Here is a 15595-nt window from a genome sequence, read left to right as displayed (position 1 = left end):
CTTGAAGCAGTTTGAAAACTTTGACTTTACGCTCTTTTAGTCATTTATATAGTTGGAAGACGCTGTCGGAAGCAATATTTCACAGGTAAGAGTGATATTGTGCTTGCTTATTTGAAACGTAACTGAGACTGTAGAAATTAAGACGGTTATGTTCAAAACAAACGGTTGCTATCTGCCTTTAGCACAAACCGTTACGTAACTTGCGTAAAGTTACCGTACTGTGATATTTGGTGACTTTTTTGAATTATGTTAAAGGAGAACTAGTGCAGCTGATTTGTTATAAAATAACCCTGTCACTTGACACCAGTCAGTAAATGAACAACATAACGTTATATAATCTCACAGGTCTTTCTCCAGGCTTTTAGATTACAGTTAGATCTTTAAAATCATATGGTTTAGTTCAACAGAGAGCTAGAGTCTCTATAATCAGTCACAAACTTGGCTTTGTCATTTCATCTGATGCAGTGTCTCACAGACTTATTTTAACTGATCAAACCTTCAGCCTTCCCAATTTCATCTGATCTGACGCGATCTGCAGTTTTAAATGATTTCCATTACTCACAGACTCCCTGTCTTACCTTTTCCTTTTCATCCTTTTTGTATTGCCTCCAAAACTGTCTGCATTATTACATACAGCACTCAACAAAACTGACAAGTTGGGAGCTGAATCAAAGCTTCAATAAAGAAGGAGGGCCTGCTGGTGTTGACAACTAAATGTGGAAATGGAGGGAGAGACATCAGCTTGGAAAAGATAAATAGTTTATGAGCTAGATATTTTTTGCTCCCGCTTCCTGACTGAGGCAGATTTATCCATATCGTCTGTCTAAGAAGAGACTACGAGAGAAGGCAATACTGTGATACTGGGAAGCTCATAGCAAGTCTGTGCTAAAAGGTTCTTCTCTGATGTTCAAAATGTGTTTTTTTTCCCCTTCCTCTGTTCATGCTTTTATTTACTTGGACCAAGAATGTCTTGGAGACATCACAGAGCTCTAGACAGCATCATTAGGATGTTGAGCACATTTTGTAATTGACGCTTCCCTGCTGTGAAGTCTGTGTGCGCACATTTATATTTGGTAAGGTTTTGTAATGTGATAAGCATATTACATTTTGTGAAGGATCATGTGACACTGAAGACTGGAGTAATGGTGCTGAAATTTCAGCTTTGCCATCACAGGAATAAATTACATTTGAAAATATTTGATTATGAATTTGGTTATGTTGATTTTGTAATAATATCTTTACTGTTGTTTTTTTTTAGCAAATAAATTCAGCCTTGTTGAGCATTAGAGATTCTATCAAAAACATACTAAATTCATATAGAACCCCGCAATATATAATTACTAGTGGTGGGCCGTTATCGGCGTTAACGCGCTGCGTTAACGCGAGACTCTTATCGCGCGATAAAAAAAATATCGCCGTTAATCTATTCTCCAAGTTGGGTTGGGAGCGTTGGGAGCTGGCTCAAGCTACACAAGCTATGATGACGCAATCTACCCGCGGCCGCGAGGTACACCCGGCTGCAACGCATCATATTCGTCGTCATCTTAAGTAAACACGGCTGAAAGTGAAAGCTGGTGAAAAAGATCGGTGCAACCCTTATTTGGACTTGGTTCGGATTTAAGCCGTCCGACGTAGACTGTGTGGGGTAACAGTTCGGTAAGTTAACACACGACTAATCCGTTCTACCACCTCAAATTCAAAACGAAACATATCACTGAATACCAGCGCGCGCGTATTATTCCCAATATATCTTAGTGAGTGGTGTAGCACATAATCTCTTTTTATTAAAAGCGCCCGATTTTAAGAATCGTTGTTGTGTTTCTTTTTAACTGAAAAGACATCAGTTAGACAATATTCTAATTTTAAATTTGGGGTTTCATAAGCTCCAAGCCATAATAAACATTAGACCTACTTAAGTCTCTGCAGCTAGTGTACTTAAATTTTATTTATCTGCAAAATTATGTTGTATACTTACAGTTTTGCACAATATATGTTCTCAAAACTACATACACCCTTTCAAAAAAAAAAAAAAAAAAAAAAAAAAAAAAAAAACATTTAGTAGTTGTTTAGCAGGGTCTGTGTAACCTGTTCTGAAATGGTTTTATTATAATATCGTTATCGCAAGAGGCTGCAATGTATATCACAATATGGATTTTAGGCCATATCGCCCATCCCTAATTGATAGCCTATAGTAGTTGATAATAACATAGGCCTACCTAATGTTGCCTACGTACGGTAACAGTACAGTAGTAACCTTTTACAGTCTATGAGTAGAACAGCTTTCTCAAGCAGTTTGTGATGCATTTTGGAAACAGGAGATGAGCACCTGGTCTAATACGCCACCTGGCTTGAGAAACCCGTTCTCAAAGACTTACTTTTATAGTCCTTATTTGGGTAGCACACATATTCTGAATGCCTTCGGCAGAATTCAAATGAGCCATTTTAATCTAGATTAATCTAGATTAATTTCAAAATTAATCTAGATTAATCTAGATTAAAAAAATTAATCTATGCCCACCTCTAATAATTACTAATGTTTTTGATATCCTCAGCTTTATTGTTTTCACTTTCCTGTCCTTAACAAGCCGTATTATTTGAGGTATAATTCCCGTCCAGTGCAGGTATAGGTCACAGTGAATGAAGAAACTACATAAGCCTACTGACTTTTAATTCCTAACCACATCTCTGCTCTTTCTTTCTTTCTTTCTTTCTTTCTTTCTTTCTTTCTTTCTTTCTTTCTTTCTTTCTTTCTTTCTTTCTTTCTGGCAATTACAAATAAACTTATGCAAAATAGCAGCCATTTATATACTTAATTCTGGTTACAATGTAGTATATTACTTGTGGTGAACACTATTAAAAAATTCATGTAAAACTGTGGGAACCTTTTCTGCTATCTAGCAAAGAATATGGATGGGCGATATGACCAAAATCTCAATTTTACTTCACAGTAACAATATCATGGTTTCACAATTCTCAATATCAGTTTTGATTCCACAGCATAAACTGAATTTCAAACTCTTTTGAGGTGTGTTTTTTTTTTTTTGCAGGTAGTCCAATCCTTTTTAAGTAATTTTAGGTTTATTTTATGTAAAGTTTATTTTTTTCTATACATTTATTAAAATTAGAAAGTGTATCTAAAATATAAAATTAGAATTAATTTAGATTCATTTGACACTATTTACCCCTTTTTGATTATTATTTTTTATGTACAATAAAACTAAGCTGAAGCTTTTTGTGATGGATCAGTGCTTCTTTTTCCACTCCAACGTTCCAATAATTCCTGCCCACCAAAAACTGCATGGATAAATTTGCTTACCCCACAAATAGGCCCATCTATGTAAACGATTTAGAAAAAGTTCCATCAATTCACACTTTATATCATCACTATGATATGTAGTGTCATGTCACCCAGCCCTAACATGCAGTAATGCTATAAACACATTTGACAAGCTAGTTGATAAAAATCAACAACCGGTCAACACTGATTGGCTTACGCTATTTTCCCACTTGTCTGTGTAAGTGAATAATGCACTATTTTAACTTTAATCAACAAGTAGAATTGATCATGACATTCTCACCTTATAAAAGAAAAGAAAAAATCGCTGATCCATTGCTGAATGTCTGAACTAGTTGATGCACAAAATCAATACCCTGATAAAGAGGTTGACTGGCAAAAAGTATTTTATGTATTTTGAAAATACAAAAATACTCATCTTAAATGTATTTAAATACAAATTACATTTGATTTTTTCCAAAGGCTTTAAAATACAAAATAGTATTTTGTATTTCAAATACGTATTTTAAATACATGTATCTGAAATACTGCCCATCCCTGGAAACGCCAAAGACACCTTAATATATTATGCATTTTATTAGACAGGTGAGCAACTGTTTGGCTACCTTTATAGACAGAAAACGAATTATTATATAGCCTAGCTCAAAACCGTTAGTCTTATTGATTGAATCTTTTGTTTTCTTGATTTACCGCGAGTAATATGTTTGTACCATGCCTTAGAAACACTATTTTGTCAAGTGGCAAACATAGTATATAATAATCAGAAAAAGCTTTAACATTAATACAGCATTTTCTCTGCCAGACAATGTATTTTAAAATGAATTGCATGCTGTTTAGCAACACATATCATCCAGCTTTTTTTAATATTATATTCAAATATCGATCTAGTTCACTGCAGTGTGCGACAAGTGTCTCATAGCAGCCACAGAACGAACGCACAGAGTAACGTTGTAACATAACTTTCAACACACTCAAATCAAATGTATTTTAGTATGATTTGGACATTTTAATCGTAAAATAAACATAAACAACAAAACAAGAGGAGTGCGGCATATAAGCATAATTAAAGCTCCAGAGCTCCTCCATGAGACTGGAGACCGGTGTGTCTCTCATTAGCATTCACTCCACCGGCCTTGTTCCACTCCCACGGCTCTCGGCCCCGCCCTGCTTCATACCACAGTAATGTTAAGAAAACTTAAATACATTAGCTCAACCATGAACATGTTTTCTGAGTCCTGACCGATTGCTTTCCATCGGTTGTGTGGAGGTGAAGATGACAACTCCCATGATCCCACGCTCATTCACGGCATCATCAAGCTACGCATTTGTTATTGTTTTGAAGATGTGACCTCTATTAGCAAAATGTACTGTGCCTTTTAAAGTTAGGGACTTGATCAGATTGTGATGCTTATTTTAGCAAACACCACTGAAAATAGAGTTTGTGGTTATTGTATGACTCTATCTCTGCCTTACTCTTACTGAAAGGTAAACGAGCACACAGAGGTATCAGTCTCTCAGGATGGCTGACCCAGAGAGCCCTGATCCTGCCCGTTCATCTTCCAGCATGTCCAAGCAGTCTTTCTCATGGAAAGGTCACTCCAAGAGCAAACGCATATCCTCCACACCGGTCCCCAGTGACGTCTCTTTAGATGTGCCAGAGGTTGCAGGTATGAAAAAGATACAATCTCCGTTATACAAGCAGTTCTCTGATCTGTCTGTTATTTACAGTGTGCTGAAAAATGCATTGAATTTAAAGTCATTATGTTTTTGCAATGGTGCCAAAAATGTCAGCATAATGGTATAGTGATGTCGAAAACTGTGACAGAAACTCCTTTAATGCACTCATACTTATTTTAGTTCTTTTAAGAATTAGACTCTGTTGTGAGCACACACACACAATCTGCAGTTAATGCAACCCCATTTTCACAAACACACCAACACTACTTTTTTGTAAAGCCATAAAGTAGTGCAAGGGGGTTTCAGTAGGAAAGGAGCTGCAAATGGATTAGTTCTACCACAACCTAAATCTAGGACCTCTGCATCTAAGACTAAGTGTTTATTTTCACACTTCTTATTGTACTCACATTAGAGCTGCATGATTAATCGTTAAAAGATCACAATCACGATTCAAACATCCACGTGATCTTATTCCTAAGAGACAACGATTCGGCTATGTCTAATAAACCTTTGACGAGTACGATCACAGCGAACACTCAAATCTATATCATTATGTCGGTGTTACAATAATAATTATCACAGAAGTACTGGGATAAAAGTTTATAGTTCAGAAATAAACACTGATGTCTACAGTAGTGATCAAAATCGAGTAAATTACCTTTTAAAAAGTAAACTGACGCTTCAAATAAAGATTGTATCTATTACACCGGTAGGTGGCGACATGTGACTGTTAAAAAATGTGTTTGTCATTAGGTGTGTTCGACTTGAAGAGGCGTTGCGCAGAACGATCGGTGTATGACCACGAGAAAGAATCAAAAGCATACGGAGCCATCTGCTTTCTAATCACTCTTGATAGCTCTTTGATGTCATACACCGATCGGTCTGTGCAGCACCACAGTATTGAATCATTCATTCAAGAGATTTGTTCAAAAACACTGATTCATTCAGTAATGAAACAAGTGAGGTCTTTATGAGTGAGTCATACAAACCGATTTAAAAAAAATTATTCATTCAAATTATTTAAACAATTTTTAAATAGAAAGAATGCAGCAATTTACATGTTGTCCCAGACTCTGAACCTCTAGTAAATAAAATGTTTTTTTTGTTGTTGTTGGTGTCTATTCAGAATCGTGTTTCAAAAAATCGTGATTCTCAATTTATCTAGAATCGTGCAGCTCTAATTCACATTTTGGCATTCTAAAACTTTGTGCTTGATATGTTTTACTTATTCACTTTTTTGGTCGGTTGAGTTTTTTCTGCAAGTTATTGCAGATGAACCATCTTTTTATTATTCTGCTCTTTCCACAAAACTGTAAAGGTCATCTAGTTGTTTGAATTATTTTTCGCATGATGTGTTTATGTATGGGTTGTTTTTTTTCCAGTTGAGAAAGAGAAGCCTGTCTCAGAGGAGGATGTTTCAGCAGAAGAAGTAGATTCCTACACGAAACGGCTGGTAATTCACTCATACATGCTAAATTACAAGCCTTTAGGCACAGACACTGATAAATCACCTCACAATGATTGGGATTCTTATCTGATTATAATCTGCAATTTATAATTTTCCCCTCGCGCCTGCGGTCCTGGTTTACTAATCAGTGCTTTCATATCTGCGTTATTGAGTTCTTCTAATGATGTGAGTGAATATTTCATCCGCTCTCCAAATGCTCCGTGGGCTTAAAGGTCTTGTTTGGGCCGCGCTCACGTATAAGACCTCTTCATCGATCACACAAACCTGGAGGATGGCAGCAAGCTAGTGCAAGAAACACTGTTAAATTCCACCCAGTGGTCTTTAAAATAGAGGAAGAAGAGAAGCATATTGTTGAACTGTAATTTCAGTTACAGGCTCATGCATACGCATGACGAGGTCTTTGGCTTAAATGAGATAGATAACCCCTGGTCACAAATGATGGCTGATGCAAATAGCATGGGAGGAGGAGAGAAAGTGAGGGGCGAGTGGGCAGAGCCGGCCAGCGAACTTATAGCATCTCTGTCCTTTCATCAATGAGGTTAATAGAATTAATTACAGCCCTCTGGCTGGAAAAAGGCAATGGCATTTACATGCAGTGGCTGAGTGTGTCCGCCCCTGCTGGGAGACCCTGTAGAAAAAGCAGCTGGTGAGTCGGTTGTAATGACATTTGCTATAGTAATGCACATTCACTGACATTAGCCCTTTCGACAAATATCAATATGTTTATAGTAGTTATGTGATGCTTTTAGCATAGGGATATGCCTAATTATTAGTGTGTTGCGTCGTGTCACGCGACTTCTGAGAGGATGATAGGAGTTTTTCACACAATTTGACATGCAAAATACCCTCACATCATATAATTCAATTCAGTTCACATTTATTTGTATAGCGCTTTTCACAATACACATCGTTTCAAAGCAGCTTCACAGAAAATGCATGTCTCTACATTACAATTTAGAGTGATCTGTTATCAGAGGGGACTGTGTCAAAGTGATCTGTTTCAGAAATGTACAAATCACACAGTTAACTAACAATGTATTAATTTAAAGGCAGATAAGGCAGAAACAATGAGCTCATTAGAGTAATGAATGCATGTTGTTTGCAAATGATTAGGATATATAGAAAATTTTGCATGTTGATTCAATTTAATGTAAGCCATGTTTCATCAAGTTTGGCCAGTCTGTGGTCTAACTGAAATCAGCTCATATCCTCATCTCATATTTTGCGTATTTATAATATTACAAAAAGTGTTGGGGAAAGGTACTTTTAAAAGTAATGCATATTGAGTTACTCTCCAAAAAAGTAACTAATTTTGTTGCTGTTTATGGAAAATAATGCGCTTTTGCATGACTTTTTCTAACCTGGGCTGGGCTTGCTTGCTTGTTTTTTAAACAAAGGTCAGCAGCAAAGACATTGTTTAATAAAGTGAGATTAAATACATAAAGTATATTATTTAACATATTTAAAGGTGCATCGTGTAATATTTAGGAGGATCTGTTGACAGAAATGCAATATCATATACATAACTGTTTTCAGTGGTGTATAAAGACCTTACTTAATGAACCGTTATGTTTTTATTACCTTAGAATGAGCCATTTCTATCTAAATACACCACGGGTCCCCTTACATTGAAATGCGCTGTCATGTTTCTACACTATGTTGTTCTTCGTGCAAAGAAGCTAGCTTAAGTCAATGAATAAAACACTAACACAATGATGAACAAGTAACATATTCGCAATAACATCTCGTTTTACTGAATAAGTAAGTAAAGAAACCTCATTGCAGAACTGGCTACTCTCTGTTGTCTGAGACTGACATATTTTCAGCCACCATAAATTCTGTTGGTTTTGTCTTTATGAGATCGCAACCTCACCACTAGATGCCGCTAAAAATCACACACTGCACCTTTAAAATAGAAAACAGTTATTTTAAATTGTAATAATATTCCACAAGATTACTGTTTTTACTGTATTTTTTGATCAAATAAATGCATCCTTGGTGAGCATAAGAGAGTTATTTCAAAAACATAAAAAAATCATACTGACCCTAAACTTTTGAATGGTTGTGTATTGTGTACATTTTTCAAATCATTTTTATTTAAAAAATTCGGATTGCTATAATTCTCTAATCTTTTTTTTTCTTCCAGAGAGAAGCATTTAAACAGCATTTAGCATTGAGTGGAATATCAAAGGAGTCATGGACCGAGGAAAGTGAGCGAGCCTTGGATAAATTCATCTCAGACACTTCTGTCAGGCTTCTCATTGTCTACCATGACCCTTTCAGCGGCCTACGCGTGGACTACGCCATGCCAGCTCAGGTATGCGGCAGCTCGATTTCAAGAAATGACATTTAACGTCCCAATCAGAGCCTTTTGTGTCACAATCTCATAAAGACTCCGAAGATTATTCAGGGTTTGAACGTGCTTGTTTTTTATAATAATATTTTGAGTTTAAATTGAATGAAGGGACATGCAGAGCTTTCATAATAAATGTGTTGTTCATGCGTTGTGTTCATTTCCAATGCATCTGGTGACTTGCCAGAATACCAAAGATCTCATTGTTTAACAGTGTGTGATGACCTCTGGTGATCCATTAGCACTCAACAACATGAATTACCAACAGTTTCTCTTTCCCTCTTATCCATCTTACATCACTCTTTCTCTCTCTCTTTCTCTCATTGCCCTCAGGTGGTGGAGCAGATGTCCTTCTTGATCCGCGTGGAGGACAGTATAATCACAGAGGAAAGTTTTAGGAGCTCGGTGCAGTTTGGTTCTGTGAAGGGAGGGGCCATAGAGGGTCTCCTCAGGCTGATGAATGGCATTCACACACCTCAGGTCACCCTTAGCACTGCCTGGCCAGAGACCGCCAAGAACAACTACTCTGTAGAATTGCACCGCTTCATTACTAAACTTACAGGTAATGACAGATAGTCACAGCGCCATCTAGTGTTTGCGCTCCAAAGACGGTAGCATACCAGTAGCCTCCTGCATACGCTTGCATGTTATTTGCCATCACTTTACAGTTTGCACAGCATTAAATAATTGTATTGAAATGCATGAATAACATTTGAAAAGGGGGCCAGGAGGGTGCCAAGGCTGTTTTAAAATCATCTACACTGAATAAAACATTGCTATAGGATTTACTTTGAAACAATTTTTACTTAGAAATTGCTTATCAGTTTCACATATACTTTCAGAGAAATGACACATTGAATTAAGTTGAAAGACTGGAATTTGCAGTTTCCTATAAAACATATTCCGATAAGCTTTATTTACAACTATTCACATACAGTCTTTGATTATCATCTCAAACTCTTTCAAAAACACATTTTGCACTGAACTTTTTCTTTTGCATTGAAAACCTGTTGCAGAGGGCAGCCCAGGTGCTTTATTTTCATACCTGTTCATTGACTACCATTTTCTATTCACATATTACATATCACAGGTTATTGATCCTTCCTCTCATCCATATTGCAGCCGTCGGCTTCTTTCATATATGTTTCATTCACATTAGGTTGAGCCTAAGCACTAGTGACCTGAGATCAGATTCCTATTTTGTATTTTGATTTACTCTCCATCAGCTTAACAGGCATATCTGACTCAGAATCAGTGCTTTTCTGGGGTTTTTTTGCACAATGACTGAGCTCCCCCCACCGTCAGCCATTCAGAGGTAATCACCTGGCACAGTGGAGCACCGTGATGGTTCAATTATTACGCTCATCAGTCCAATCAGCACACCCACATCACCCAGAGCAGCACGAGTCTGACTAAACAGAAATAACACAGCGACCAATCACAGGCTCTTTTTATACGGGGAAAGGCACTGCCGCAGTGCTCCTGGGTAATCAGAAAGACGTTCTGCAATTTTAACAATTGCCTTTTGGTTCTCTTCTTTTAGCACATCGTTCAGTAGATCTTGTTCAAGGCGTTTGGCCTGGAGGCCAAGAAATACATTTCAAAGTCAATGGAGATGTATATACAGATGACTCAAATACCATAATGCAAAGTTGCCTTGGATCCATTTTAATTAAGCTAACAAATAACAGTGAGGTCACAAAGTGCTCTTCAGTGATGTATTCAGCTGGTTAAGTGGTATATTTTAGAGAGAATTCAGGTTTGAAATGAAAGAATTGAGTAAAAGCCACAGGTATACTGATATTAGCCATGCTTTTTCCAAACATAACGGCCTATGCTTGGTTCATTCTTACTCTATGAGGTAAAGCCTTGGCAATTCATCTCTCTCACTTACCAAAGCGGAAGAATTTGGGCTAAAATTTGTGCTGAATAAATATAGACACTGTATTCCCACTCCTACACTTACAAAAAGACGCCATACACTCTGCAGGATTAGACACACAAATACACCCGCACACACAGTTTTCGCCTCCCAGTTAGCTGACTCATTCACTTGCTGCTTTTTTTTTGATGTCTCATTATTTTCCTTCTGGTGTATCCCGTTTGCTTGTCTTTGTTCTCCCTGTAAAGGCCAATCGAATGCTGTCATTGTGTTCCTACACTCTCTTTATTTCTATGTCTCATTTCTGGCGTCACAGAACGAAGCAGCTCGTCTAACTTGCACACACTGGCCTTGTTCCTTTTATTCTTTTCATTTCTCAATAAGCTTTGCACTTTTTGTATCTCACTCTCTTTCTTCTGTCTCCCTCCATCATACTTTTTCTTCTTCCAGCAATTTCTTGTGACAGACCTCTATTATCTTTTTATCTGCCGTTTAAAGTGGTTGCAGCGAGCACCGTTTTGATGTCAAGTCAAGTCATCTTCATTTATATAGTGCTTTTAACAATATAGATTGTTTCAAAGCAGCTTTACAGTGGTAATAGGAAATTAAAGTAATAGAGATTGTTTTGGCTTTATAGCAGGTTATTGTCCAGCTAAAGTTAGTTTTGATTGATTCACTTCCGTCGCAACGATCATTAGTTCTTAACTTAGGGGCCGCTAACACGATACCGTTCTAACAGAAAACCCTTAAGTTCTCTCTGCGCACTCTTTAAAAACGCGAACCTGTGAGAATGCTGATGGCGTGCACATGCGTATTACATGTTTAGTCTATAGGTATGCGCGTTTGAATTTATGTGTGCCCAGGCGTGTAGTCCTTCTTTACAAACCAACCCTCAACAAACTACTTGTCTGGCCTTAAAATTTATGATACAGAATTTGTATCGCTTCCGCATAGCCACGCGAACCAGAATTATCCCGACAAAGTTTTATCTGTATAGAGGTGAAGGGAAGGGAAGGAGGCCTTCACAGGGGAGAGACTAGTTGACACTTCAGGACTGCGTTGTCGTCGTGTCCAGACCCAGGTCCTTTATCAGATCTGGATACGGTCTGGATCCGGCGGACTGCGGTAAACCTCGGGATAAACAGAAAGACTAATATTAGGGTAGACGCCATTCTTCTCATGATGTAACGAGTACATCAGGATTTATAGGGAGTGTTCCCGGTTCCGGCTGACCTAATCTATGCAGCCTAACATTGACTTATAGAAGTCTATAATGTGTTATGTGTATGCTAGGTCAAAGAGATGTGTTTTTAGTCTAGCTTTGGACTGACAGAGTGTGTCTGCTTCCCGGACAATGTTAGGAAGACTGTTCCAAAGTTTTGGTGCTAAATAGAAAAAGGATCTACCGCCAGCAGTCCGGCATGGAAGGAGCAGCAGATACTGTAGAAAGCCACAAAGAAAATGAACAGCAGTTGTGACCGCTGACATGTGCCACACAGGCATAAAAGCAGCAGTAAACTTTTATCGTGTTTCCATTATATGCTCTTGTGTTGATTCATTTCACCAGCTTGCAGAGCACTGTAACGTGGGCCGGATTTGCTGTCTACAACAGTAAGAAATGAGGAATGACATGATGGATGTGGTGATGTGCTGTGCTGTACGTGGTATTGCTAGTATGGAGGACTTTCACTGATCAGATTACTGATGTCCAACTATTGTTCTTCTCCACAGACAGCAGATGTAGACATCTAGGCATCACAGTGCTCTACGTCCCTCTGGAGGCTCTGCAGCACCGCCCAGAGGAGGCCGTCGTGAACAAGAGTCTGGTGCGGAGGCTGGAGAGTAAGACTGCGGCCGTGTGTGTATGCATGGGTGCTTGTGTGTGTGTGTAAATGGGGGTGTGAGGGCTTGAATAATTTCTGATAGAATGGACTGTGAGGAATGAACAGTGTGAATAGTACATAAGACGCAGGAAATTACATCTACCGTGACAGTCCGTGGCTAGAGCCTGTGAGTGTGATTTACACAGTAACCACGGCTGAAGGGCAAAAATAAAGGGCTAATTCAATTCAACACTGCCATGCTGCTCTAAGAGAGTTAAAGGAGTCCTTATTCAATTTGGTGGTCCTGAAGGGGTCCAGGGTTAAAAGGACATTCTGGGGGCACTTGGAGGTGTTGGAGGAAAAGGTATTTTAGAAGTTAACTTTAGAAAAAAATTTCAGGACACGGTATGACGGATACCCCACTCTGAGTCTTTTACAGCAGGCAGCAGAGACTGTTTGTCCTCCAAGTGCTTTTATTTTACATTTCTCCACTATGTTCAAGTCCCTTTCTTAATACACGTTCAGTTTTACACCAGTTCCGTTCACACAAATGCACATTCTTGCATGATTCATCAGTGCTTGTTATTAAAATATGCCGTTTGTGGTCGGTAAGATTTTTTTTTGTGTATGTTTTTGAAAGTCTATTATGTTCATCACCAAGGTAAACAGTAAAACAGTGATATTATATAAATGTATTACAATTTACAATGGACTGTGAGCAAACTGACTGCAATTTCTCCTCTTAGTCTTTCATTCAAAATATTCACAAAAATCTAACCATTCATTGAAGTGAATATAAATATAATAAATTTACATTCAAAATATAAATGGGGAATAAATTAAATAAATATGGTTTTCTACAAAATATTTGTGCCAAAATGATTGGTGTTCTAAATTCTAATGAGTAAAAATTAGTATATTCTTATTCATATGGTATGTTTTTATGTTCACCTTAGTAATCAGGAACACTTAAGTGATAAGTCATGACTTATGGGCTCTAAATATGACGTGACACATAGGCCAAATTCCTATAGTCATCCATCACTATGGGAAAAATCTGAGAATACAGTAATGATTGTTGAGCAACACAAGTCATGAAATGGCTATATAATAATGGTTTAATTGCTGAAATACTTATTTCCATGATCTGAGCAATAATTAAGAAGTTTAAATAAACTTGGTAACAATCTATAAAAAGCATGTCTTAAACCAGACAGTAGTTTGTGCTGCTCTTGGTAGATTGTGTTGGTCATTATGGAAATGATCTGCTGCATCTGTGTTCTTTAATTTGCATTTCATCAGTAGATCACGCGCAGAACTTTACACTATCATCAGTGAATTTATGGAATTGCGTTCGCGTGTTAATTTGCCCTGTTTAGTAAATCTGGCCCTTAGACGTCATACATGCAGCATATTTTTCATATTACATATATTTTGCATCACATAAAACACAGAAATATTGATGACTTTGGCTTTTTTATATCGTAATGGGGCAACATATCCTGGGAGATACAACTCATAAAATTCAAAATATAAATAAAAAAATTCCTTTGAATGTTTGACTTAAGTCTAGATGATATAAAAAGTGATATGAAATGATTTTTTGCTGATCGTTTTCCACTCTTGCCTTTTTAAGGGTTAATGAGTTCTTGCTGAATAAAAGTATTAACTTCTTTCAAAAAACAACAAAGAATCTTACTGATCACAAACTATATTATATTATTTCTGTTTTTGTTGTTTTGTATGTTTTTGTATTTAAAAAAAAAAAAATTATCCTTTGTCAAAATTGAATGACTTTATAAATATGTAATTCAGCATTACTAAATCTTGCCAGTAGTTAACAGTCTTTTAATGCTGGTTAATGTAAATCTTGCCAGTAGTTAACAGTCTTTTAATGCTGGTTAATGTAAGTTAGTCACAACCAAAATGGCAAATAGCTGTAGATTTACCATTGAGATACAGTATGCTGCGATTCTCTCCAGGGTGAACTTGACCTAAAGTCAAATTCGGTGTAGTATTCAGTTGCATTCAGAACATAACTGAGGATAATACACACTTATTGGAAGCTAAAAGCATTCAAATTAGCCAAAATATGTAATGAAAGATCACACAAGGGGTGCGCAGAGTTTGAAAATGATAGGCATTTAAATTCAACAGAATTCTTTGGCCAGAGATTCCATGCAAACCTAATTGCCTGGTTTGATTAAATATAATGCAGCACCTTATAAACCAAAACTTTCTCTCTCTCTCTCTCTCTCTCTCTCTCTCTCTCTCTCTCTCTCTCTCTCTCTCTCTCTCTCTCTCTCTCTCTCTCTCTCTCTCTCTCTCTCTCTCTCTCTCTCTCTCTCTCCCCAGTGGTGATGATCCACTGGACACGTCAGATAAAAGCAATGCTCAGCGCTCAATCCGAGAGTGACATGGGAGACACCTCAGGCCTGCTGGAGGAGATCTCTTTCTGGAAGAGCCGCTGTGCTGATCTGGACAGCATTAGTAAGCAGCTGCAGAAACCTGGAGTCTGTCATATACAGGCCATTCTTCAGCTCTACACATCAACCTACATCCCACCCTTCTGTGAGCTAGCCAAGCAGATCCAGGTACAGCCCAGTACCTACCTACTTGTGTGTGTGTCCATGAGTGTGTGAAAAACTGTGCCGGGCTACACGGCAGGAATTGAGCCGAGGGGTAATGGGCTGAACAAGAACATTCTCTGGCTGTTGATGATTTATATGCGCCTTCTGAGCGGCTTCTCCTCACCCCTCGGAAATGAGGCCGTCTCACATTCACTCTTCGCTATTAAGAGTTGGCCCGGCTTCTCATTTCAGCGAGAGACGGAGCCTGTCTGTCAGCTCTACTGCAGCGCTTAGTGTCGCGCCCTCATTGCCCTTTAGCACTGATTTTAGATCAGTTTATGGTTGTTCTTATAATGACTCGGGATTGGGGTTTAGATAGAGGAAGCTGGTCCTGCATCAGTGTGGAGGACACGTGTCCCTTTTTCTGATTGTCATGCCTCCAGCTTCATTCTGCACAAAACTGCAAGGCTGCAGCAACTGCCATCCTTCATTTAAAACAATCTCCAAAGCCTCTGAAAAAAATCAAT

The 15595-nt window shown here is 37.9% G+C and overlaps 1 protein-coding gene across 1 annotated transcript in view; it reads left to right on the top strand.

Moving 5' to 3' along the window:
* Positions 1–15595, top strand: part of dnah2 (dynein, axonemal, heavy chain 2) — a 154784-nt gene continuing 139189 nt past the window's right edge. Inside the window, exons 1-7 of the mRNA XM_079867707.1 lie at positions 1–85; positions 4781–4962; positions 6355–6425; positions 8587–8757; positions 9127–9355; positions 12407–12517; positions 14854–15092. Of these exons, the coding sequence (XP_079723833.1) occupies positions 4815–4962; positions 6355–6425; positions 8587–8757; positions 9127–9355; positions 12407–12517; positions 14854–15092 (969 nt within the window). The 5' untranslated portion in view covers positions 1–85; positions 4781–4814. The remainder of the gene's footprint in view (positions 86–4780; positions 4963–6354; positions 6426–8586; positions 8758–9126; positions 9356–12406; positions 12518–14853; positions 15093–15595) is intronic.

The sequence above is a fragment of the Squalius cephalus genome (assembly GCF_949319135.1).
Source record: "Squalius cephalus genome assembly, chromosome: 3".
In the NCBI taxonomy this organism is placed as follows: Eukaryota; Metazoa; Chordata; class Actinopteri; order Cypriniformes; family Leuciscidae; genus Squalius; species Squalius cephalus.
The sequence above is the reverse complement of the archived record's forward strand: the minus strand, read 5'-3'. Positions and strand labels throughout refer to the sequence as shown.